This window comes from Carassius carassius, chromosome 39 (genome assembly GCF_963082965.1).
Source record: "Carassius carassius chromosome 39, fCarCar2.1, whole genome shotgun sequence".
In the NCBI taxonomy this organism is placed as follows: Eukaryota; Metazoa; Chordata; class Actinopteri; order Cypriniformes; family Cyprinidae; genus Carassius; species Carassius carassius.
This window is the reverse complement of record NC_081793.1, coordinates 9,253,693-9,278,036: the sequence shown is the minus strand read 5'-3', so window position 1 is coordinate 9,278,036 and position 24,344 is coordinate 9,253,693. Positions and strand designations below refer to the sequence as shown.

General features: G+C 37.3%; 4 protein-coding genes across 6 annotated transcripts in view; 2 read left to right on the top strand and 2 right to left on the bottom strand.

Annotated features, from left to right (window-relative positions):
* Positions 1-1,930, top strand: part of avl9 (AVL9 homolog (S. cerevisiase)) — a 77,916-nt gene extending 75,986 nt beyond the window's left edge. The window contains exon 16 of the mRNA XM_059530655.1: positions 1,274-1,930. Within this exon, the coding sequence (XP_059386638.1) occupies positions 1,274-1,386 (113 nt within the window). The 3' untranslated portion in view covers positions 1,387-1,930. The remainder of the gene's footprint in view (positions 1-1,273) is intronic.
* A 2,550-nt stretch (positions 1,931-4,480) lies between these two features.
* Positions 4,481-16,269, bottom strand: kbtbd2 (kelch repeat and BTB (POZ) domain containing 2). Of its 2 annotated transcripts, none has more exons than XM_059530654.1 (4): positions 16,163-16,269; positions 10,414-10,824; positions 8,267-8,432; positions 4,481-6,905 (listed from the first exon to the last, which is right to left on the bottom strand). In XM_059530654.1, the coding sequence occupies exons 2-4, from the start codon at positions 10,584-10,586 to the stop codon at positions 5,349-5,351; spliced, it is 1,896 nt and encodes a 631-aa protein (XP_059386637.1). In that variant the 5' UTR covers positions 10,587-10,824; positions 16,163-16,269; the 3' UTR covers positions 4,481-5,348. The 2 variants fall into 2 exon arrangements, with proteins under 2 accessions (XP_059386637.1, XP_059386636.1); XM_059530653.1 differs by lacking the exon at positions 16,163-16,269 and adding an exon at positions 12,807-13,303.
* Positions 16,270-17,307: 1,038 nt separating this feature from the next.
* Positions 17,308-21,177, top strand: buc2l (bucky ball 2-like). Its single transcript, XM_059530652.1, has 4 exons — positions 17,308-17,458; positions 17,692-17,925; positions 18,531-20,738; positions 21,013-21,177. The coding sequence occupies exons 2-3, from the start codon at positions 17,694-17,696 to the stop codon at positions 20,720-20,722; spliced, it is 2,424 nt and encodes an 807-aa protein (XP_059386635.1). The 5' UTR covers positions 17,308-17,458; positions 17,692-17,693; the 3' UTR covers positions 20,723-20,738; positions 21,013-21,177.
* Positions 21,178-22,829: 1,652 nt separating this feature from the next.
* Positions 22,830-24,344, bottom strand: part of si:ch211-217a12.1 (alanine aminotransferase 2-like) — a 38,370-nt gene continuing 36,855 nt past the window's right edge. For both annotated transcript variants that reach the window (XM_059530650.1, XM_059530651.1), the window contains exon 12: positions 22,830-23,137. In XM_059530650.1, the coding sequence (XP_059386633.1) occupies positions 23,047-23,137 (91 nt within the window). In that variant the 3' untranslated portion in view covers positions 22,830-23,046. The remainder of the gene's footprint in view (positions 23,138-24,344) is intronic.

The following is a 24,344-nucleotide window of genomic DNA, read 5'->3' as shown; positions in this document are numbered from 1 at the left end:
TCCACAAGTCGGCATGGCTCCGGGGGTGAATAAATGCCTCCTGTAGTAAATCCATCCGTGGATCCGTTCAGGCAGATGATGCAGCACGTATGCACATTGAGCGTGTCTCTGAGATATGCTAGTCTTGCAAGTTTGTTTACAAGGAAAACCATCTCCTCTTGGTTTATATCCAAATCCTCCACCATTTTTCTTTACAAAACCTTGTTTTGTACTTCTAATTCGTGACCAGTGTTTGGTTCTCTCTTTGCATTCGTCACTAATCATGCAATGCCTATGTCCTGCATCATCCGCCGAAACAGCTTCGACATATGACAGATACCAGAAGTGAGAGAAAAGTGTTTATTACATTTTAAATATATATATATATATAACAGCACTGCCATATAGAGAACATTTCATAGTACAACACTATTTATATGCTGTCTTTATCAGTAAACTTTTGTCTGCTTTGTGAGATTATTAAAGCCCCAAAATCTGTTGTCATGATATTTTGTCTAAAAGGTGTGATGAAAGAAAGATGATAAGAGTGATTCTTTTGAAGCAGGGTGAAGCCAGTTTGTATGTGTATATATGTTATATGTGTATATGACTGGACATTTTTGATTGGGAACACCGCTAATTTCATCTTAATTGAATCAATTACTAATTAAATTAATCTAATTCAACTTTAAAGAACACTAGTGTGATAAACAGTGCAAATTTTCATCAGTTTTTATTTAATATTGTTAAATAAATAATTTTTTTTTTTTTACTCAAAAAATTAAAATCTGATAAATAAGGCTTATGATTAATCAGACGCAAATAAAATGAAAGAATAGAATAGAAGATTGAATAAAATCTTTGGTGATAATATAGCAAAATTAGTGATTTCTAAGCAATTTTTTGAGGCCGGGTCATTTTTGCCCAGGAACACCACAAGTCTAACAAGGTGAAACCCCCCAAAAAAGTATGAAAATTATAAAAAGCTCTGAAAAGCATTTTCAGCTGTTAGACCTATATAAAAGACGTGTGCCATTTTTAAATAATATTCAGTTAACTGAACTTGTTCAAGGTTTCAAGGTTAATTCCAATTAGTATATGTTCGTATATACAAATTGTGTGTATATATATATATATAAATATAAAATGAATGAATACTTTAACAAGGCACTGTGTTTTTGTCGTGTGTGCACTGAAATAAGTTACTCAAATATTCCATGTTATTGATTTATTGGTTTTGTTCGCAACGGGTTTTGTAATTCTTGCTTTGCTTTCAATATTTTTTTTTTTTTAGGTCAATCAGTAGGTGGAGCATTGACCGTCGCTAAATCAGCAATGTCGTCCTGGTTCTCCATGCTGGCTCAGCCACCCGCAGCAGTCAGTGCATCTCCACAGTCTACAGATTGACATCTGCTGTATTAAATAATGAAGGAAATATGCAGACATTGCACACATCTCTGTTGTTATATGAAAATTAAGAATTTTAGAGAGCAAGAGAGAATGAAAAAAAAGTAAATTAAAAAGGGTTTAGAACAGCTATCTGTATTTTAGATTTAGTACTTGTAGTAGTTTCGTGGTAATAAATACTGGAATAATTAAACAACTTTCTTCTTTCTATGACAAAATCCTCTAATTTCAGGTGTTCCGTTTTGGATTGTTTAGGTTTAGGGACTCACCTTTGTAAATCTTGAAGACTGTCTATTCTGAGATCAGGATACCAAATGTTTTTATAGGTATTTTCCTACAAATAGCACACATAATACCTAATGGCGTATGAAAAAAATATAATATTATGGTCATATTCAGTCTATCTTGCTTGTTCAAGTGGTCACTCTCCACATATATTACAAATAAAAACAATCAAACCTAAAGAGTTTGATCATAAATTGGACCTACGTTGGGGTCAACTCAAGTACTATAACACACAATAAAGAGAATGAAATTTAACAAATGTTTCACAAAGCATTGTATTTTTTCATGTATTATTGAATATGATCCAGGAGTAAATGTTTGCAGGCTTCTCATTTATGTGGTTCTTGAGTTCATCATTGGGATGTATAATGTGACATACCCAGGTAAGTTTATGGATAATTTAATCTCCGGAGCAAGTTATGTTTCAGTGTTACTTTACTTCAGAGGTCAGAGTGCATGCATACCCTATTGATGAGCCTCCAGCATGATTGTGAACCAATATAGTGATGGTCGAGGAATGTAAGAGGGCTGTTAAAGTGGTGATCAAGCTCGTACAACAGGAAGCATTCCCCATACAAATAAGAAGGATTGAGAAGGGGAACACTCTTGAAAGTTTTGTGAACTCATTTATAAATTATTATATACAAAATCAATAGGAGTTATTAAGATAGGTGTGGTTTGGAATTGGTAAACTGTGCTTGGAAAAAAAAACTTGCCTAATAATTATGTTTACATTGTATATGATCACTTTTGTGAATGCGCTGTTAGCACACCTGGTAACAAAAGTTTGCTGAGGAATAAGACCTACTGTAGTAAAGGACCAATCATCTTAACAATCCCATCCTCAACAAAGCACACACTTGGTTCTGCACCAGCAATAACGGGTAAAAAAATTACCCCATGTGTGCAATGAAATATACTGATGTATCTTTAATGTTGTGGGTCTATTTTTCTGCCAGAGATCCTGGCTATTTTGTTCAGACAGACAGCATTGTGGATTCTATAAAATACCAACTGATAAAAAAATTTTAACTGACTGTCCATGCTAGAAATCTTAGAATGGGCCATGGTTGGATCTTCCAACAGGACAATGATCCACAAACATCAAAATAAAAACAAAAATGGGTTTTGAGCAAAAACAAATATTCTGCCATGGCCATTCCAGTCCCCTTACCTGAACCCTACAGAAATTGAGTGGGGTGAGCTGCAGAGAAGCAGCACCAACAATTATAATTGTACAGGATACTTCTTGTCAGATCAGACGAGAAGTATCAAAAAATGTCTTTACTAACTATGACATACTAAGGTAATTAACTTTTGTTGACAGACGCACTGTAGTAAATGGACTTCTTTATACAGTATACTGTGTTTCCTGAACGGAGTCATCCAGAAAATGTCCTAACCTTCAAAACTTTCCATCAGACAATGAAAGATGCTGTTTTAGTCAGCGATTTATTTTGGTCTTTGCCGCATTATAAATAAATATAAATATAAATGTATATATGTATATATATATATATATATATATATATATATATATATATATTAGAAACACCTATCTGTCTACTGTCAATACTCGATAAGTAGCTGCCAGAGTATTTAAAGAGTCTGAATACATATGCAAACAAGAGATGGAATTTGTTTATTTTTATTACATTTGCAAACCATATTCAATATGATTCAACTGCACTCCAGTAAAATTGAGGCACATAGAATTAAATCTTTCCAATTTTTTTTTCATACAAATAAGTTACACAACGTATTTGCCATCCATGTAATCAGATATGAATTTAGAAATTAATCAACTAGAAAATCTGTTATTATTGTATTCGGTTTTAAAATTGTTTGGAGGCAGGCGTGCATTCATATCTGTCAAGCAACTGTGCAAATATAATATCTTATAATGCCGCAATTAATTTTTAAAGAACAACTGACTTTATAAATACTTCACTAATAAATAGGTAATTACTGTCTATTTTAAAACTGCCAAAAGCTTAACCACATCTGGATGAAATGCTGGCAAGTTATCAGCTGTCAAGCTGTTAGCAGTCAAAGTCTGGGCCCAATGTCTCAAAACATTTAAAACCTGTTCATGCAAACATTTTTTGTTGTTTCTCTTGCAAGAAATGGTTAACCCAGGGTCACTCTAAACCCCAGGTAGACGGAATCCTGTGTTATCCTACACTGCTCAAAATTTACCCAGGCCAGGATTAATAATTTTTAAGATTCACACTGTACATCCCTAAACCCTCGGATAACATTCTTTATTCCATTTTTAGGACAAAAGCCACACACAACACATTTACATGCATTGCGTATCCTCAATTGGCCAAACTGCTGACTGTACTATCAAGTTTTCCCTGAATGAATTTCTGACCATAAAGGTAATAATAAAAAGGTCTCTTCCCACAATCGGTTAACACATTTTTATGTTGAAGAAAAAAATGGCAATATGGCAGAGTGGCATTTCCTCCCCGCAAGTTTTGCAAAGATACTGATGAGAAATTTTGATCAAGCATATTTACAACTGTTGTACCACCCTCACCTAAATGACCCAAGCAACAGAAAGAGTTTCCATATTATTTTATAACAAGTGATTACAAATAATAGTATGCAATCCAAAAAGAAGGGTTTAGTTTTGGCAGAAAATAACAGCTTTGTACACACTATTGCACAAATACAGCAGCAAAGAATCATCATTATTATTTTTTATTTATTTTTTTCATTAAAATAACCATAATATTAGAACAAACGTTATGACCCAGGGCAACAAAGCATTAAGGGCAATTTGAAGATGCTTCATGGTGACTCAAGAGTAAAGCTTGTTTTATTTCTTTTAACTTGGTTTCATTTAAGTTCCACAGCTTCAGTACATAAACATACATACATCTGAACATGATGGAAAATGAATACTGTTGCTTGCATTTCCTGCATTCGTGTCATAGGGGATATATATATGAGTGAGGGAATGAGAAATAAATGATATAGTAAACCGAGTAAGAAACCAGACTGGAAAGCACCCTGAGGAATCGCTAGTGTATTTGGGGTTGTAAATGTGAAACCTATCCTTTTAAGAGGTCAAATTATGTCATATCCAAGATGGGTCAACAGACAGACTACAGAGAAAGTGAACAATGAAAATACAGCACAACAATGACAATAACAAAATCAATGTCAAGCAAGTCACCAAACCAGCGGCGAATCCAAAACATCAAGTGACAATCAGTACAAAATATCTCGCCAACCCCTTGAACCTCTTGTTATTCTGGTGACATTTAAGAGAAAGGTGAGCAATTGATTTCTGGAAGATGAACGGGAGTAAAAAAAAAAAAGTGAGAAATTTAAGAACTCTCAGTGTACGGTTGCCGTTTCCAACCAAAGCAGGCTTGATCGTATCATTCGCACAATCAAATTGTTAAAACAGTACACCAAACTGGTAATGATGAGAAAAATGAAATATTTGTGTTCTCAAACTTGCTATGAGAATGATAAAAATTTCAAGTGTTGAAGAGGGGTCAAAATCTGAATTAAAAATGTGAGATTCCAATTAAATTTTTGATCTTCATAAGCACGCTAATCATTAACGGAAGACCGTCACCTTTCCTCTCAAAAGAGAAGAGCATTATTCCAGAACAGTGGATAACTTACAGGTTAAATTTTGAAGCCGACTCCATTAACTATACATGAGGCAGTGACACCATGTCCTCATCCACCTCAAACTCCTCCGCTCCATCAGGAGAGAAGAGGTAAGTGGGTGGCTTCCAGGGAGATTCATCAAGGCAGGAAGGGTATAATTTACCCACAGCACAACGGAAATCTTTGCCAAGATCCCAGAGCACACGTTCTGACACTGTCTGCCGCAAGGACCAGCAATCAAGCTCCAGGTCGTACTGATAGAGAGCATACTTCGCCCGCTCATTTAAGTGTGTCTCACGTATAAAGATGCATAGTGTATTCAGTAGCACCACAGCACGCACACAGGGGTCAGAATACCTCTTGGCTGGGATGTTAGCAGCCAGACGCCATTCGTTTTTGTTGACATCATATATTTCTACCGTAACAGAGGAGCCATCAATAGTGCTTGTTGGCAGACGCAAACCCGAGTTGCCCACAACATGCAGACCACCAATATAGAAGATGAAGTCTCCCAGCGCAGCAGCTGAAGCAAAGCAGCGACTAGTCTGCCGCATGGCCATTTCCACCCAAGTGTCAGCTCGAGGGAAGTAGCAGTACATGAGGTCGTGTGTCATGACATAGATGCAGTCCCGGGCTGTTACTGCTGTGCTCCAACTCCACGCGCAGGGAAGAGGGCTGCTCAAGCTCCATTCGTCCCGCTCGCAATCGTAGCGTTCCACTGTGCGCTTATTCAACTCACCACCCACATTATCACCAGCAATAGCGTAAATAAAACCCTGACAATACACCAGTGATGGTTTAGTACGAGCATATAGCATCGGCGTTTTGGCCACCCATGCATTCTGCTGGGCATCCAGCCAGTAGAAGCTGTCCACTGAACAGTAGGCAGCCTGCAGCTTGCCACTTTTGCTGCCATGGGTAGCTAGAGTGCTCTTCAGTGGTATCTGTCCACCGGCAATAAACACATCATTGTCTGGGGTGACCAATGTCCCAACCTTCTGCAAGTCTCCGGGCAGGTTACACAGTTTATAAACCTTCTCTGCTTGAGGGCTGTAACAGACCACTGTGTGACGTGGACCTATAACAACTGGGTGGCTTTCAGCTGGTGGTTCAGCCTCTACAAAAATAAGCATTTCTTCCTTGGTCATTCCCAGTCTGGGCTTAAAAAACTTTGGCATAGACTTGTACAGGCCTTGCACTACCACTGATTTGTCGTTCGGTGGAAGACCTTTGAACCAGGCACGTTGGGTCACCTCAGAAAGCGCATCAATTCGAATCTGGCTAAGGACCGAGGACAGATACGGAGAACGTGCTTCCATGTTGTATTCCAGCCACAGCATGGCTGCCTCACGTACCGTTTCCTCTTTCTCCACATTGAGATTATCGCTGCTCAGGAGGTCCAGCAAAAGCTCGTGCGAGAGCTGCAGGAAAGCCTCCTGTCGGTAGACGACAGGAAATTTGTGCTCCACCATGCGCTTAGCACTTTGCTTCAACTCTGTGCAACTAAACAAATCACCAATGCTTAGCATGCGGACACAGTTTTCAGCAGTGATTTTTTTGACCAAGTATTCTCGACACTGCAGTAAAACATCCTCCACCTGAAAGAAAGACAATGAAAGTCAGAAATAAGTAGGCATAAATCTGATTAACAATATTGTAAATGTTAAGATTGTTTTTAACTGTCCCACTTCTAAAAGGTCACTGAAATTCCATTATGATCAGTCAATTCCTTCATTGGCTGTTGAACAGTTGTTTTGTGGACATTTTAGAAAAACGCTAGAGTGTGGTGCTCAGAGTCTGCAAAAATGGCAGGTTGTGATGGTAATGTATGACCCATAGGTTTTGTGAGTGAAACAAGTGGTAAACTTGGTCAAACAAGTCTATGTAAGAGCTTTATGCATGTATGTAAAGGGTAAAAAGACAAAACATGAGCAAGCAAGTATTTGAGGGTTAAAGTTTTAAAGTTTTCATTTTCCAACTTTCCTAGAGTTCAACAGTTGAGTTTCACCATTTTGGAATCCATTCAGTCAATCTCCAGTTATGGTGGTAGCACTTTTAGCTTAGCTTAGCATATATCAGTGTTAGTGTTAAAAAAAAAAACTTAGTGTTCCTGTAGCTCAACTGGTAGAGCGTTGCCTTATCAAGCGCAAGGCTGGGGGTTCGATTCCCCGGGAACACATGATCGGTAAAAATTTATAACCTGAATGCACTGTAGGTCGCTTTGGATAAAAGCATCAGCTAAATGCATACATTTAATTTAAATTTAATATCATTTAATCAGATAAGACCGTAAGCATCTCGCTCAAAAATTACCAAAGAGTTTCTATAGTTTTCCTATTTAAAACTTAACTCTTCTGTAGTTACATCATGTACTGAGAAAAGTTGTGAGTTTCTAGGCCGATAATGCAAGGAACTATACTCTCATTTGGGCGTTATAATCAAGGAACTTTTGCTGCCATACCATGGGTGCAGCAGCGCCTGAAATAAGTCCCCAGCCAGTTTGAGTAGTTGCAGCAATAGCAGAGTTGCTGGGGACAATCTTCAGGCACTGCGTAATATCATTTCGCCTGCTGCACCCATGGTACGGCAGCAAAAGTTCCTTGATTATAACACCGGAATGAGAGTATAGTTCCTAGCCATATTGCCCTAGAAAATCACAACTTTTCAATTTCCGTCATTCTTAGTACACGATGTAACTACAGAACAGTTACGTTTTAAATAGGAAAAATATAAAAACTATGTTAATTTTGAGCGAGATGCTAACAGTCTAATCAGATTCAATTATCTATGCTAAGCTAAGCGTGCTACCGTCATAACCGGACATCTACTGAATGGATTCCAATACGGTAAAACTCCACTGTTGAACTATAGGAGAGTTGGAAAATTTGCCTATTTTCAAAACAAGTGGAGTGTTCCTTTAACGTTTACAAATGGAAGAATGTGTGCATGTCTTCCTAACCTGAAGAAAACATGCCGTCTCATAGAGAGGTTCAACAGTGGTGTCGTTGAGGACTAAGATTCCGGTGTAAGCATAGGTTATGATGGTCTGCAGTGTGATGGGGTCAACATTTCTAAGATGAACATGTGTCTGTTTGCTCTCGCTGAGCCCACTCATAAACATGGCCCTACAGAAACAGAAAAAAAGCAGAAACAACACTGGTTAAAACAAAGACCCTCGAAAATAAATGTGCACTTTCAAATGAGTCAACTGTTGATCTATTGAAGTTCTCACGATTCGAAAGAAAATTATTATAATTTACAAAACGCAAAAGAACATGTACTTTACTAGAGGTCTGACAAAATTATCTTTGTCCCAGCCTGTGTCCTTGTTATGTCTTTGTTAATGGTGTCCTTGTTACAGTGTAATTACACATTTAAGAACTGAATAATATTTATTAACTACATGTACTTACTACATGGTTATGGTTAGGATGAGGGTTTGGTTTAAAGTTAGTTGCATATAATTATGCATAATTTATGGTTGTTATTACTAAAGCAAGTACATGTACTGTGTAACAAGGACACCGTAAAATAAAAATATTACGGAGTAAATATCTGAATTTTCATTGTTGTGTGAATCATATAGTCAAAGAAAAATAAGTCGTGAAGGGGTAAATAAACTCCAAACTTTGAAAGAAGGACAGCAAAATAAGGATTACAAAACCCCTTTCCAGAAATCAGAGGTGGAAAGTGACAAATTACAATTACTTTTCTTATAGGCCCTTATGTATTCAACTTCACTACATTTATTTTTAACCAAAAGTACAAAAAGAAAAAAAAAAGAAAATAAGCATTTGAATAAACTACTGGGGTGGTGACCAGCACTTCAGTGATAAAATTTAGACAGTAAGTCTAACTCAAAACCTTCCAGTTCAGCTGGAGGCCAGAGCAATAAAGTGACATACACTCAATGGCTTGTTGAATCAATACTGCTAACGTTACAATATTTTTTGTGAATTGTGAGCTATTTTCATATTGTGATTTTCAATTGTTATTCGGGCTGTGCAATATGGACAGAAAAAAAAAATCATGATCAATATTACAATTTTGATTTCAAAAGGAAACAGATTAGTCTCTCAAATAACAGAAACTAGAACAATGCGTTGTAAGGCCAGTCTGTTCCATTCTTCCATTCTATCATTTAATATTTTAATGGAAACACTTTTTTTCTCCAGGATTCATTGATGAATAGAAAGCTAAATACTGCATTTATTTGAAATATAATCTTTTGTAACATGTTTTCACTGTCACTTTTGATCAGTTCAATGCATATTTGCTTAAAAGAAAAAGAAGCATTGAACACATACACATTTCAATGGTAACATCATGGTTTCGGTTTTTCAACATTGATTAAAAGAAGAAATGTTTCTTGAGCACCAAATCAGCATATTGGAATTATTTCTTAAGAATCATGTGACAATAAAGGCTAAAGTAATGATGCTGAAATTTCAGCTTAGCATCAAAGGAATTAATCATATTTAAAGTATATTACTATAGAAAACAAAACAAAAAAAGTACTGCATATAAAGTGTCCAATGTGTAAACAATATGATTTCAGTTTTTTATGATAGATTTTGTCTACCCTGAAATGGTCATATTTTTTAAATGACAAGAGCACTGAGCAGTTGAAGTAAATAGAAAACACATAATGTGAAGTGAAAGTGACATTCAGCCAAGTATGGTGACCCATACTCAGAATTTGTGCTCTGCATTTAACCCATCCAAAGTGCACACACACAGAGCAGTGAACACACACACACACACTGTGAGCACACACCCGGAGCAGTGGGCAGCCATTTATGCTGCGGCGCCCGGGGAGCAGTTGGGGGTTCGATGCCTTGCTCAAGGGCACCTAAGTCGTGGTATTGAAGGTGGAGAAAGAACTGTACATGTACTCCCCCCACCCACAATTCCTGCCGGCCCGGGACTCGAACTCACAACCTTTCGATTGGGAGTCCGACTCTCTAACCATTAGGCCACGACTTCCCGTGAAATGGTGTCATAATTTAATTTCCAGTAAACACTGAACTTTAGAGAATTTTTTTTAATGGTTTTTAGATTAATCGGTTGAATATTCATGTGTTCAGAAACACCTGCTCCACTCACCTGAAGTAAGAGCTGCAGGTGGCCAGCACCATTTTATGGCAGGGGAACTCACTGTCCTCCACCAGCAAAGTTATGTCAGTCAACAACTTCTGCTCGTAGAAAAACTTCAGCTGTTCCAGCACAGAAACAGCATATTCTGTGTTGACTTGCCGACGCTCTCCAACCTCCGACATGTTCGTATCCCATGAGTTTTCAACCAGCCTCTGAATGTCAATGATTATCTGTTCCTTTCTGCAATGGCCTGTTCCCTGAATACTTTGAAATTAAGTCTATTCCTCTACCATGCTGAAATCACAACTTTTACAGCGGTTCCAAAGTGTTCAGCTGTCTCAGGATCCGTTGGGACAGAGGGCGAAAGTGACGTGAGGTAGAGGGAGATGTCTACATCAGAACACCAGCAATCCCGCGTGTCTGTGGGGAAAAAATGTGTTACTAATAATATTTTATTTCTTGTTTATACAGATTTGACAGTAAAGCACTTAGTCTCACTAAGCTCGAGTTAAGATGCATACAAAATGTAATTATTACTTTTATTAACAACAGTTACAAGTGCAAAATCTACTTTTTATATACAGAAAATGTATATATTCCACTCTTATTGAATGTACCATTATTTTTCTAGCATATGGAACTGACCAACTTCAGTGATTGTGTGTGATTTAGTAGCAAATTGAAGAAATGTTTGTGACTTTTCTTACTTCATACACAAAAAGTTTAAAATTCTGACAAATTCCAATTTCTTGATTTGATATTTTATAATAGTAATAATTTAAAAATATAGAGAAAAAGAATAAATGAATGATTAATAAGCCAGTAAGTGCTCCTCTGCTGCTGTCTACTGGTTATAACGGATTTGATGTATAATTTTACATAAGTGTTTGTTTACCACAAAGTATATTTTGTTCATGCCATTAAAAATAGCATTCAAACTGGATCACCTTGGAGCTTTAAAATGCTGGAAATAGTTGTGTGAAATGCTTGAAAGTCACTGAAAAGTGCTAGAATTTCTCTCTCAAAAGGTTGTACAAACCCTGAAATGAATGATAAAATGTATTGGACAATTTCCTTATCATTGTGTGGCAAATTCAAATGCTTCTCTCTGGATCTCGCAGCACTGTTATATCTATGCAGCAACTGTGTTGCAAAATCATCTTTGGCTCCCAAGTAAAGATGTTCTGAGCTTGGACAAGTTTGTTTGTGTTGCGGTCCAAGCTGATAAACGGTCCATGCTGCGCAGCTGAAACGTAGCGCGGTTCTTTGCCGTTTGATGTTTCTCAAATGCAACAGAAATGGCAAAGCTTACGAGTTGGGCAATGCGGTGGTCGCACCAGTGTGACCTCTCACAAAAATATGTCGCACCGGCAGAACAAATGGTCACAAAATGTGACCATTTGGTCGCAGTCTGGAGGCCGGAAATATATATATATATATATATATAGCAAAGCTACAGTATGGTGCAAAGTTTTAGGCACTTGTGTAAAAATGCTGTAAAGTGAGGATGCAATCAAAAATAATGCCATAAATAGATTTTATTAATTAACTTCTATTAACTTAACTAAATTAAATCAACATTTGGTGTGACCACACCATGCGTTAAAAAAAGCTTTTGTCCTAGGTTCACTTGATTTTCAGGTAGGTTTCTTGAAGTGCCACAGTTCTTCTGGATTTAGTCCATCTCAGTTTGACTTAAAACCATTGTGTGTGTGTGTGTGTGTGTGTGTGTAAATACTAGTGGCCTAAGACTTTTGCACAGTACTGAATATATATATATATATATATATATATATATATATATATATATATATATATATATACACACACACACACATATTTTGGATTATTTGTTGCATGTTGATTTTATGTTGTCAAACGTTGCATAGTCATCGACGTCAACTCAGCACGTGAAGGTATGAGAATGCAAGTAGCAGCCTAGAGCCAACCGAAGGCACAATACATCAAGAATCAGTCGGCGCCGACTAACGTTACAGTTCTTATTATCAAAGTTTGTAAAGTGGCGGGACAGGAGCCTTTTCCGGTTAAAGATCATTAGTTCACATCAGTAATGTCACCACATGAAACCATACATCCGCATATATCTTATATATATATATATATATAAATCGAAGAACTATTTACTCATAAAGAAACACAGTTAACGTTACCCCTTATATTCGTGTGTCCTAATTTCCACTTAAGTAAAGAACGTAATTTGCCTCGGCATTATCATGTTGTAGCATCGAGTACGTTACTATAATGAGAACAACATCTCACTGTGATACGCAAACATTTTAGCTCAGTGTACAGTTGCTCGCATCTGGAGCCGAGCAGAGACGCGGTTATCGGTCTCATAACCCCACGGCGCTGTTAAACAGGCCTGTTAGAGGTCACCTTACCTCCGATGTGCTGCTTGGAGCTCCGGCTGCTGTGCGTTTCTGTCGAATCTACAACACTAAGACAAAGCTTTTTCACAGACAGCGGGCTGCTAAAATTGCTGTCCTAACCGGATCGAAGTCTGATGCTTAATGTGCCTACATCAAACACCCTGATCATAATTTCAGTATTTAAAGAGAAGTCAAGCGCATATTACACACTGATCACTGCTATAGCAGTATGCAGCTAAATATATCTATATGAACAAATATGAAATGCTAACGCAGCTAGCTAGCTCTCGTTCCCCTTATAAAAACAACAATACTTTCCTGCAATTGAACAGATCGATATCAAACAAGATCGATCATGCAACTAAAAACATTTAGATGTAAGCAACGGTGAAATTACTTATTCAGGCCTTTAGACACCGAGTGAGCTACGGAAGCCTAATTTAAGAAGTTGCTTCGATCAGGAAAGCTAACTGCATGCTAGTAACGTTAGCGCGACAATAGAACCGGTAGATGAGAAATCAACGTCAGTCGTGTCACCGGAGGGGGCGGGAACAGGCTTTTCCTGCCTGGCCCGCGGGATTAATAAATAAAAGTAAATAATGCAAATAAAACCATTCTCGTCTATATTGATGACGTTATACAGTGCGATCAATATCCTTCAGTTTCATACACTGTCTGCCAAATCAAATATCCAATCTAATATATTTAGGCCAACTTAACAAATATAGAATTCAATATTCAGTAGTGTAATTTTTGGCTTGCTAATTAATAATAATAACTGACCTGCTAAATAAGAACATTACTGTAATATTTTATGTCAAGCTGCTTCAAAACGATGTCCAAAAAAGTGCTGAGCTATGCAAATAAAAGAGTAAGTGTTCAACCTAAATGCCAAGAAAATGCATTTTAAATGTGAAAGAACTCTTAATTGTGTGATCAACTGTACAAATAGGAAAACAATAAATTGAAGCTATATTTTCATAGACTCGAAAGCTACAGAAAACTGAAGCAAATGGACGGCTGCAATTTTTTTGAAACAACTGGAATCATCGAAACGTGGACCTAAAGAAGCTCTAGAAGCGAATGCATAAACAGGCCGAAGGTCTGGCTACACGAGAATAGGCTACTAGTAGCGTTAAAAAAGATACTAGTGCGTTTTAAGGATTAAACTGAACGGTTTATCTAATGAATAAGTACCAGTATCTAATAAATAAGAACTAGTATCTAAGCACTAATAGCCAATGAATAGCAACATAGTACCTAATGGAATAGATACTAGTAGCCTAACTAATTTTTTTTTTTACATTGAATCATGTCAATATATACTGTTAAACCAAACACAGAAAATAATGATCTTTAAAAAAAAAAAAAAAAAAAAAGCATCATATGACCCCTTTAAGGATTAAATGTTAGAATGGCTTGCTCAAGGATGTTATGTTTATATATTTGTGCACTGGGTGGCGCTAACAGTACGTACAGTCCGCATGAAATCAAAAATGACTTTATTTGCTTTACTACCACACATTGCAAGTCTTAATGTGAACAATTAACCCGTGCAAGTTAATCTGCTAAAAATGTTTGTTTTGGTAATCTTTAATCAAAATCTTAACATTTGCTTCCGCTCTGAAATGGCATTCCTTTGCTGATGACGTAAATTTGGTGGCTTGGGCAGAATATCCTTAAACACACAGAGGGGAGGAGCGCAAAAAATAAAACCATGCCCTATATTCAATTTTCCGTTTCAGATGGAAATATGTCACTACACTGAAATAAAGTCAGCAGCAACTTCCGGTTCGAAACCATTGCATTTCTCAAAACAATACAAACAGAACCACACAATGTATTACCTGCAAAAGTCTGTAACTTTCTTAAATTCTTTAGTTAATTCTCCCAAAAGTATTTATGTAAATTTTAACAATTATGCTTTTTAAAAGTGCTCTGACGACAACATGATTGCTATAGTGAAAAGCAAAAGACTCTCACTTCATATATTTACACACAAAACAGATATGTTAAGGTGTCTGTTTCAGTATGCAACATAAAGTATATTTACTGTATAATATAATATACATGTAGACTACTGTAATATGAAGCATTACAGTAAGTATATATAATTTACAGTACAGTGCAAATTGTGGAAATATATTGTTTTGGATATGGACCTGTTTCCATGTTATTTTATTTTGCTTACCTTTAAGTTGATGCCATATTCGCTTGAATATGGAAATGCTATATGATCAGAAAGTTCCTAAAATGCTTTAAATGATATTGATGTAGAGCTTAGATAAATGTGCATGACTACCTTTGTTTATGTAGAACAGGATGAAATGAGCAAAAAGGTATGAAAAGTAAATTCATGAACTTAATTTTTGCAACTAACGACAAAGGTTACTGAGAGTGTACATGGTGTGAAGAGAAGGTTTAAAACCACAAGTGGAGGTAAAACAGACAATACTACAGTAAGAAGGAGAAGAGTGCTTAAAGAAGATGGCAGCATAGGAGAAGATAGGAGGACATCCGGCAACTGGACATGAGTCACAGAGACTGATATTGAATTGGAATTTACCAAAAATTTGTATAAATGTTCTGAGGAGTAAACCACTCTTCAGATGCCATTAAGCATGAAGGACACCTATACCCTACTGAGGGGCACTTGACGGTATCTCCAATATTGAAAATCTGGATATTTATCTTACAAAAATGAATGGATTCGCTACAGGGGGCATTTATTCCCAGCAAATTCAGCAGTTCCTGACGTCATCAAGAAATAATGTCTCTAAGCATTTCTTTTATAACAACTCAATGTCATGTTGTATCAATGAAACATTCAAATAAGTAATTGGTGACGTGTCAACACATATTATAACATTCTGCACATTTTGTATGTCTCAAACAGCCAATTTTGTTCTTGCAGTCTCTACTAACGAGCTGATGAGTGGAATCAGGTGTTAGATAAGGGAGACATAGAAAAGGTCCAGGGCAGAGGGGCCTCCAGGACAGGTCTGGGAAGCACTGGCTTAAGTTAATGGTGTTTGTGATCACAGTTTCATTCGCAGATCCTTTGTCAGATACGCCTGACTGACCAATATTGACTAGCCTACAACTTATAAAATTCCTACAAGTTTCACACCTACAGCGCATATTACAGACATTGATGCAAAAACGCAGATACATTGTTCTACATGTCTACAGTATAAATAATTAATAAACCAGTCTTATAAACTCCTTGATTTTTCGCTTTAGTCACTTTAAATATAATATGCATGCAAAATAATCGATTGTAAGATTTATTTACATCAATCGACGGAAAGGTTTTTGCAGGTTTTAATAAAATAAAAGTCATAAAAAAAGCATTTTCCAGTACGCACCCCAGGCTTCCACAGACTCGTCAACTCACTCATCAGAATCTTCAGTAATCCTCGGCAAACATCGACACGGCTCATTCGGTTCTTTTTGGGTCCTCGGTAATCCTCGGCAAACTTCGACAGTTGGTTGAACCGGCTAAATCGGTTATTTTGAGTCGGACGTGCTACTTCGGCTGTGCGTCCTGCGTCATCAACTAAAGTTCGATTCAGTTCGATCAATGAATCGGCTCAAAAAATGATTCGTTCAAGAACCGAACATCACTAGTGATCTTATGCCCTGTCCACACGGACACGGGTATTTTTGAAACCGTGACTTTTTTTACGTCTTTCGTCCACATGAAAACGCAGTTTCAGGGCACCGAAACCGAACATTTTTTAAATCTACGGCCAGGGTGAGCATTTTCAAAAACGCAGGTTGCAGTGTTGTCGTGTGGACAGTACAACCGGGGTTTTTGCCTTGCGACGTCAGAGTGTGCGCCGTTATCCGCTGTGTTTGACGTCAGATTGTCCGCTGCTGATTGCTTCTGATTGGCCAAGGTGACTTTACGATTTGGGTTATATCGCCGCCTGCTGGTGTAGCATGCTCTTGACAGCGCTTGATAGCATGTTTTTGCGTTTTCATGTGGCAGGATTTTTTTTTAAACGCAGGAGGAAAAACTCCGGTTATAAAAATACCCGTGTCCGTGTGGACTAGGCCTTATTCTTTGCGTTTTTGCTACTCCTAAATGTCTTTTATGTGTAGAAATATTTTGTCAACATTCCCAAACACTCTGATAGTTAATTGTCATCTTTAAACATACACACACAAGAAAATTTAAGCTACAAGTTTATTAGAAACATACACACACACACACACACAAGAACATTTAAGCTACAAGGTTATTATAAACAATGCACGTGAGCATTATTCAAGTTATATCTAACTTTGATCTCACTGGTGGCTGATCTGTACTAAATGTACTCATTTCAGTTTCTTGTTTACTCAAGTCTAAAGGTAGGCATTTGGCATCTCAAATGAGCCTATCGACTTTCTGTGTTTGTGGTTGTTGTGCATGCATAGGTTGATTTAACTAAAACCAAACAACCTTTCTGGAACCAGTAGCCTTTCTAATAAAGTCAGCAGAACTTCCTAATCAGGTCATGCTTCATCCTAATTAACTCCTCTTGATTAATAGGTCTAATTACTTTGGTGTGGGTTTTCTCTGGGTTCACAACACACTGATTTAAACCTGAGGAAAATTATGGATTAACTTGTTTTAGTTTTGTGAAAGCTTTTCCCTTGGTGTAGAAGACTTCAAGGTAAGCACTATGCAAAAATAAATCCACATACTCCGTTTAATTTGGATTTATAATAATTTAAACAAACCATTTTAGTTACTACCATCTGTCTTTAATTGCTGTCTTTAAATCTGTACTGAATGAGAAACGGCTTCTGTTTGACTGAAAAACAAATGTTCCTTCTGGTTGACTGTAATTTGAAGAACTTTTCTGGCCAAATAACCAAAACCTTCTTTTGACATGTTATGCACAAGATATGGCTGCTATAGCAACCCAAGATCCCACTGGCAGTATTGCAAGTGTACTTCATAGACCACAGTATGCACAGGCCCCTCAGCGCCCTGGTCCTCTGCCCTCCAGAATATTACACCCAGAAGAGCAGTTCCAGCTAAACCAGCCCTTTTACGTCCCCACTGTCCAGCCATTCTTCCCATATCAATGGTCCATGTCAACTCCATATGTACCCTATGGTGGATTTCATGGATTAGGTATACCTTTCTTTTGTAGTTTTGCTAAATATGACTAATTCTAATTTTTCAAATTCAGTTTTTCAGAATTTTATTTTTGTGCTTTAAAAAAATGTACCTGATGAACATAATCACTTATCTGTATTGTCTCTAAAAGTTTCCAAGTCTTTCCAAGATAGTTTTTGAGGATATTAACCTCTCAAACAACCGAAAACATGTAGGAAACCTCGTCCTTTTCATAATATAAAGTGTGATCTTTAGGAATCCAATGTAAGCTGGAAAATTCCTAATGTTTCCGCACAGGCCTATTATTAGGTGTCTGGTATAAGCTATAACTTTCTGTCTCTATGGTGAAGACTTCACATGATTTATGTGCCTGTGGTATTTTGTGTAATGATGAGATTGATAGAATGTATGCAATGTTCAAAATGTCAGCCTAAGGATTTACAACAGGCTTCCTTAAATCTGGCCCTGGATGGCCTCTGTCATGCAGGGTTTAGCTTAAAACCTGATCAAACTAACCTTCTTGTAATTTCCTAGTAACTTTAGAGACCTTGATTAGCTTACGATGATTAGCTTAAATGGAAATCCACACATAAGCAATATAACTGTTCTTTCTTTTTAAGGTTATGGCATGATGCCATCATTACTACTTCCTCAGTGTTTAGAAGTTCCTGGATACATGATTCCTCAAACTCAACTGCACATGTTGGACTACAGACATCTGACTCCCCATGTGGCTCCAACTATTCCTCATCAGACCCGCCGCTCACATTTTCAAAACGGTGTGCCCCCTGGTCGTGTGATGGTCAGCTCAGAGGTGCAAACTGAACCGCTTTGTCGAACCATAGGCTCCCATGAACGTGCAATATCCCACAATTGTTCTGAATCAGGTAGGGGTACTGACAGTCCAGTGTCAACATCACCCAGCTCCTTGGAGAACAAATCCGTAGCTTGCCTTGAAAGTACATCCATACTAACTCAAAATTGCAATGCCACCAATGCTATCAACACTACTGATTTGTCTGCCGTTCCCAAGAGTGAAATACTTCAAGCTGAACACATGCAAATGAAATGTGACAAAATGCTTTATGAGCATAAGAAGTTTCAGAACAACGATAACATGGAGCTAGCTAGTCATAATGAAACTGACCTTTTGCAGTGCAGCTTGGGTTCTGTACAATCTTCAGGGGATGTCGTCTTGTGCTCTTACCAGTCATTAGCATTTAGGAAGGATAAAAAGAGGGTTGAAACTGGGATGTTAAGGTACTCCAGGAAGCATTGTCTCCCTGCTTGTACAGAAGTTACTGTGGTGAGAACTACTCCATCTTGTAGAACTTTTAAAACTTATCCTAAACCAACCAGATCTGTCATTACCCAAAGAATCAAAGCAAATAAAAACTCAGAGATGCTATATCAGGCAAAGAGCAGAGATGATGTCAACACCTTCAATAACGTTGACTTTAAGATTCTGCGGCTGCCATTTGACATCGAGAACCATAACCAGCCTTGTCAGCTGGAAGCTTCTATCTGGTCAGTAGAGTCTCTGATACCTTATGTACCTTCAACTGAGTGGATGACCAACAATGGTCTTTTAGAAACTCCCCAGAAACCTTTGAGCACACTGAATGAACACCGTGACATTATCCCAAAGCCAAATTATGTTCCTGAAGGGAAGAATCTACAACCCGGTGCATCGGTTCAATATCATGGTCGTCCATGTCAGCTTGAGGCCTCTATCTGGTCAGTAGAATCATTGATGCCTTATGTGCCTTCCAATGAGTGGATGGTTGAGAATGGATTTTTAACCCCTCAGAAACCTTTGAGCACACTGAATGAACACGGTGACATTATCCCAAAGCCAAATTATGTTCCTGAAGGAAAGAATCTACAACCTGGCGCAACAGTAAAATCTCATGGTTGTCCATGTCAGCTAGAGGCCTCTATCTGGTCAGTAGAATCGTTGATGCCTTATGTGCCTTCCAATGAGTGGATGGTTGAGAATGGGTTTTTAACTCCTCAGAAGCCGCTGAGCCCACAGATTAAATCGAGTGACCTATCAAAGCAGAATCAGTCTTCCACTGGTATTCCAACAGAGAAGAATCTACAAACTGGTGCATCTACCAAACATGACTCCTTTAACTCCCTTGAGTCCCGCTCCCCATACCGTCCCTCAACAAGCTGGCTGGCTGACTTTGGTAATGTATACTACTACAGTAAACTACCTGTTGTACAGCAACATCCTGCCCTTCCAGAAAAGCAGCAACCAAAGATGTCCCTTTCCATTAGTCTTGAATCATCTCCTCTCAGAAATGGGAAAAACGCAAACAACCAAACACCAGCAATTGGCGTCTCTGTTCAGAAGCACTGTTCATTTCATACTTGCAAGTGCAAAGCAAAAAACAGTTTACGGTTAGCTGGATCTTCCGTGAAGTCTGGTCTGGTTTCTCATTCCACACTGGAGAATGAACTTCCCTTCTGCCCATCATGTAGATATGATGAGAAAGGAAAGGATCATAGAAAGCCTTATTTTTCAGACCGTTTTATCTGCAAAAGAGAGGAGACAACTGAATTGAAAAACTTTTACATGAAGAGGGCTACTGCGGGATTCCATGGTACCCCAAAGATAACTTTAGGGAGTCATTCGACAAAACGCTGTGCTGCTTCTCGGGCTAAACTGAGTGGAAAGACTGGACCATGTGAAGATTACCAATGCCTTAATCCCAGCCCTGTTCAAGATAAATGTGGGGACCTTAGATGGCGAATTTGGGAAAAGCGTGAGGAAGACTGCATTAACAATCCAAATCTGAGACCGTAACAGAGACTGCAGAAAGGTAGGGCTTCCATTTATACCATTGCCAAAATTCTCTATATTGTGTATGTACTCTATATTGTTACAATACATGGAAGGCAAGTATGCAGGTCTCTAAAACTGAAAGAAGGATTCAGAAAAAAGAAAGTAAAGAGTACTCCCAAAGTAAGAGAAATGGTTTCTCAAAAGATTGCTTCATATTAGACCAATTCTGATCCTAAGTTCTCAGCAAAAATGACAATGACCAAACTGTGTGTGTGTACTGAATGCAAATTTAAAATCATATTTATTTTCAGAGATCACACAAGAGGAAGACCCAATGTTTATTACTCCCAGTCCGCACACCCCATGGAGGGCTAGAAGGTGCATTAACATCACAAATTGTCAAAACCTTCCTTCAATCAAATAATTACATGTATGGTTTTTATGCAGTGATTTAATAAAGTACTTTTGAGTGTGAACATGTTGTATGGTTTATCACTGAAGCCTCAAGTTCCATTTGAAGGTGTCTTTTTTTTTTTTTTTTTTTTTTTTTTTTTTAAATATAAACACTACAAAAGAAACCATGCATTTCCTAACCTCTATATTTCAAATTGCACAACAAAAGGTTTGATCCACAAAGAGATCAGTGACCGGTTGCATTAAAAGGCTTATACTAGTCTAACAAGTCATCCAATTTGTTTCAAGACTGGTCATAATGTTAAGTCAGTTACATAAAATATATTGGTCTCTGAGGAAGTTGTGGCCTATTGGTTAGAGTTTGACTTCTAACACTAAGGTTGCAATACGACTGCGGGCGCCGCAGCATAAATGGCTGCCCACTGCTCCGGGTGTGTGTTCACGGTGTTTGTATGTTCACTGCTCTGTGTGTGTGCACTTTGGATGGGTTAAATGCAGAGCACAAATTCTGAGTATGGGTCACCATACATGGCTGTATGTCACGTCACTTTCATCTACAGTTGTGGCCAAATGCATTGGCAGTGACGCATATTTTGTGATTTGCTGCTTAAGCTGCTTTGTTCATTCACATTGTTTCTAGATTGTCACTGTCAATACTTATAGAAACAATGTGAATGAATACCACAACAGAATAAGTAGCAAATTTTGTAAAACACTAAATTTATGCCACTGCCAATACTTTTGGCCATGACTGTAGTATGTTGAAAAGAAGACCAGTTACTCCTTGGATAACAGCTAGTCAAGGTAGTTCTTAACCCAGTCTTTGCATGGACGTAATGCTTATGCAGTTGGCTCTGATCTTACAATTAACCCAGTCTAATATTATCAAGATACACATAAAGAGACTTAAACAAGTGACACTAAAACCTAAATTCATAGAGCTGATATGTGGAAGTATAAATACAGTATTTCCTTGCACACTACAGTAAAAGTGTAACTAACTGAATCGACAACCATCATGATTGTTTTAATACATCTAATGTGTATTCATAGCAAGAGGGGCTGTCTGGAGTGGCTGAAAACATGTTTTATAGGAGACTAGAGTTAGTCCTGAGTAGACCAAAATCTATGAATATCCATTAAAATTACCCAATACATTTAGAGATGAAAAAAGGTATAAATGCATGATGTGGTAATGATTAATCTGATTGATTAGTGATGATGTGATTAGTGATATTCCAACACACTGTCTGATACAGATGCAAAGATGACTACAAGGACTAAATCAAGCCAGTTAAGCGGATTTAAAATCAGACAGAAAATTGAAAATCCAGAACTAGAGTTTGTGATAATTTCTTTACATTTCTATATGAATGTGGTCACCATTCACTTTAATTTGGAAAACAGCAGACTGATCATTGTCTATGTGATTTCTAGATCTTTTTGTTAAGGGGATCTTTATAGTTTACTGTATTGAGGAGGTATTGTTTAGTCATCCAGGCAATATGCAGTAAACAGAGGAGTAATTATAATGAGGTAACAAAAGCATGCCCATGCAAACTGAGGGGACACTTGTTCAGACACTTTTCAGATTGCCTTTTTGAAATGTACAATGTTATCTTTCTTAACACTGCAATGTTAGTAGCAGAATAAATCCATACATGTGACCAAACAAAAACATTGAATAAATAATAGAACCATTAATACCAATGAAAAACTTTGATATCGTCTTTAATGGAAAAGCATGTGACTACACTCACAGTAGGGCTGTGTACTCTCAGCATGCCTGTGTTCAACTTGCACTTTGTGAGCTGCGAGACGGGAGTTCATTTGCATTGCAGGGTATTTATCCAGAGCACATCTCAAAAGTGCTGTAGCTTTAGATGTAAAAATGAGGATTTAGTAGATGTCAGAAAATGAGATGGCCATGGTTAAGAGTACTGCTCCATAAAATGCTGTTGAAACTCCTTAATTTTTGCCAACACTATCTTCAGTTTCTCTTTTGGAGGAAGGATGGTCATTCTGTAGGAGAAGAATGTGAAAAACAGGTACAGTTAATCAACAGAAGGATTGAAAGAATTTCAAGTTATCAATTTAACAATTGATAAAGTGGCAATTTTACTCTTATTTGACTGAACTTGGTTGACAGTTTCATTCTCACAATTTATTTGGCATTTATATTAGGTGAGACAGACTTCATAATTTTGACTAAACATCTAAAGAGCTACTGTCCTGCAGAGTTTAGCTCCAACTCCAATCAAACACATCTGAAATGGGTAATCAAGTTATTCAGGCTTAAAATTGCAGGTAGAGCAGATCCCTGGCAAAGTTTTGCTTAGGGCCCCCAGAAGTCTAGGATCTGCTCTATAGTATACAATATATAGTATATAGCCTATAATAGCCTACTATTCAGAAATAAGTAATACGTGTAAAACATAAAGCACTGCATAGATCTCACCATATAAATTAAACATAAATTGATATATAAAGTTATACAATATTCAGTGAAGAGAAGTGAATAATTCTATCATTTACTTTTGTTGTTTGATTAAAGGGTTAGTTCACCTGAGAATGAAAATTCATTCACCTTTTACTCCCCCTCAAAGCATCCTAGGTGTATGTGACTTTCTTCTTTCAGAATAATCCAATCAGAGTTATATTAAAAAATTGTCCTTGCTCTTCCAAGCCTTTCAATTGGGGTAAGTGGGTGTTTGTTGTCAACAGTTCAGAAGATGTGAAATAAAGTGCATGCATCTGTAATAAAACATCCCTCACATGACTCCGGGGGGTTGAATAAAGGCCCCCGTAGCAAATCTATATGTTTTTGTAAAATAAATATCCAGATTTTAAACATAATAAACACTTTTTTTCTAACATCTGCTGACTGTGGGACATGGAAGACATCTTCTGGTTAATCGATTTTATCGATTAACTCAAATGTGTAGTTAACATCAACTTGTTAGAATGAAAATAGTTTTTCTTTTTAACATCCGCCGACTACTGCTCTATTTACAAATAATTTATATTAAAAAATAATAAATAAATAAAAAACTAAACCAGCAGCATTACAAGATGGAAAAATAGACTAGAAAATATATTTACACTTGTTCTGTCCTATGTCCATGACACTGACTCACTGCGGAGTTGCCCGTTATAATCTTAATGCCGAGTGTGCACTTGAATGCTTAAATGCATGATGGGCTAGTATATATATATATATATATATATA

Bases quoted from the DNA above. Each gene is read 5' to 3' on its own strand.
- kbtbd2 (XM_059530654.1), bottom strand. From the start codon at position 10,586: ATGTCGGAGGTTGGAGAGCGTCGGCAAGTCAACACAGAATATGCTGTT. The intron at 8,433-10,413 runs GTGAGTGGAGCA...CTGTTTCTGTAG, and splicing joins ACCTGCAGCTCTTACTTCAG to GGCCATGTTTATGAGTGGGC. The intron at 6,906-8,266 runs GTTAGGAAGACA...TCTTTCTTTCAG, and splicing joins AGACGGCATGTTTTCTTCAG to GTGGAGGATGTTTTACTGCA.
- buc2l (XM_059530652.1), top strand. From the start codon at position 17,694: ATGGCTGCTATAGCAACCCAAGATCCCACTGGCAGTATTGCAAGTGTA. The intron at 17,926-18,530 runs GTATACCTTTCT...TTTCTTTTTAAG, and splicing joins TGGTGGATTTCATGGATTAG to GTTATGGCATGATGCCATCA.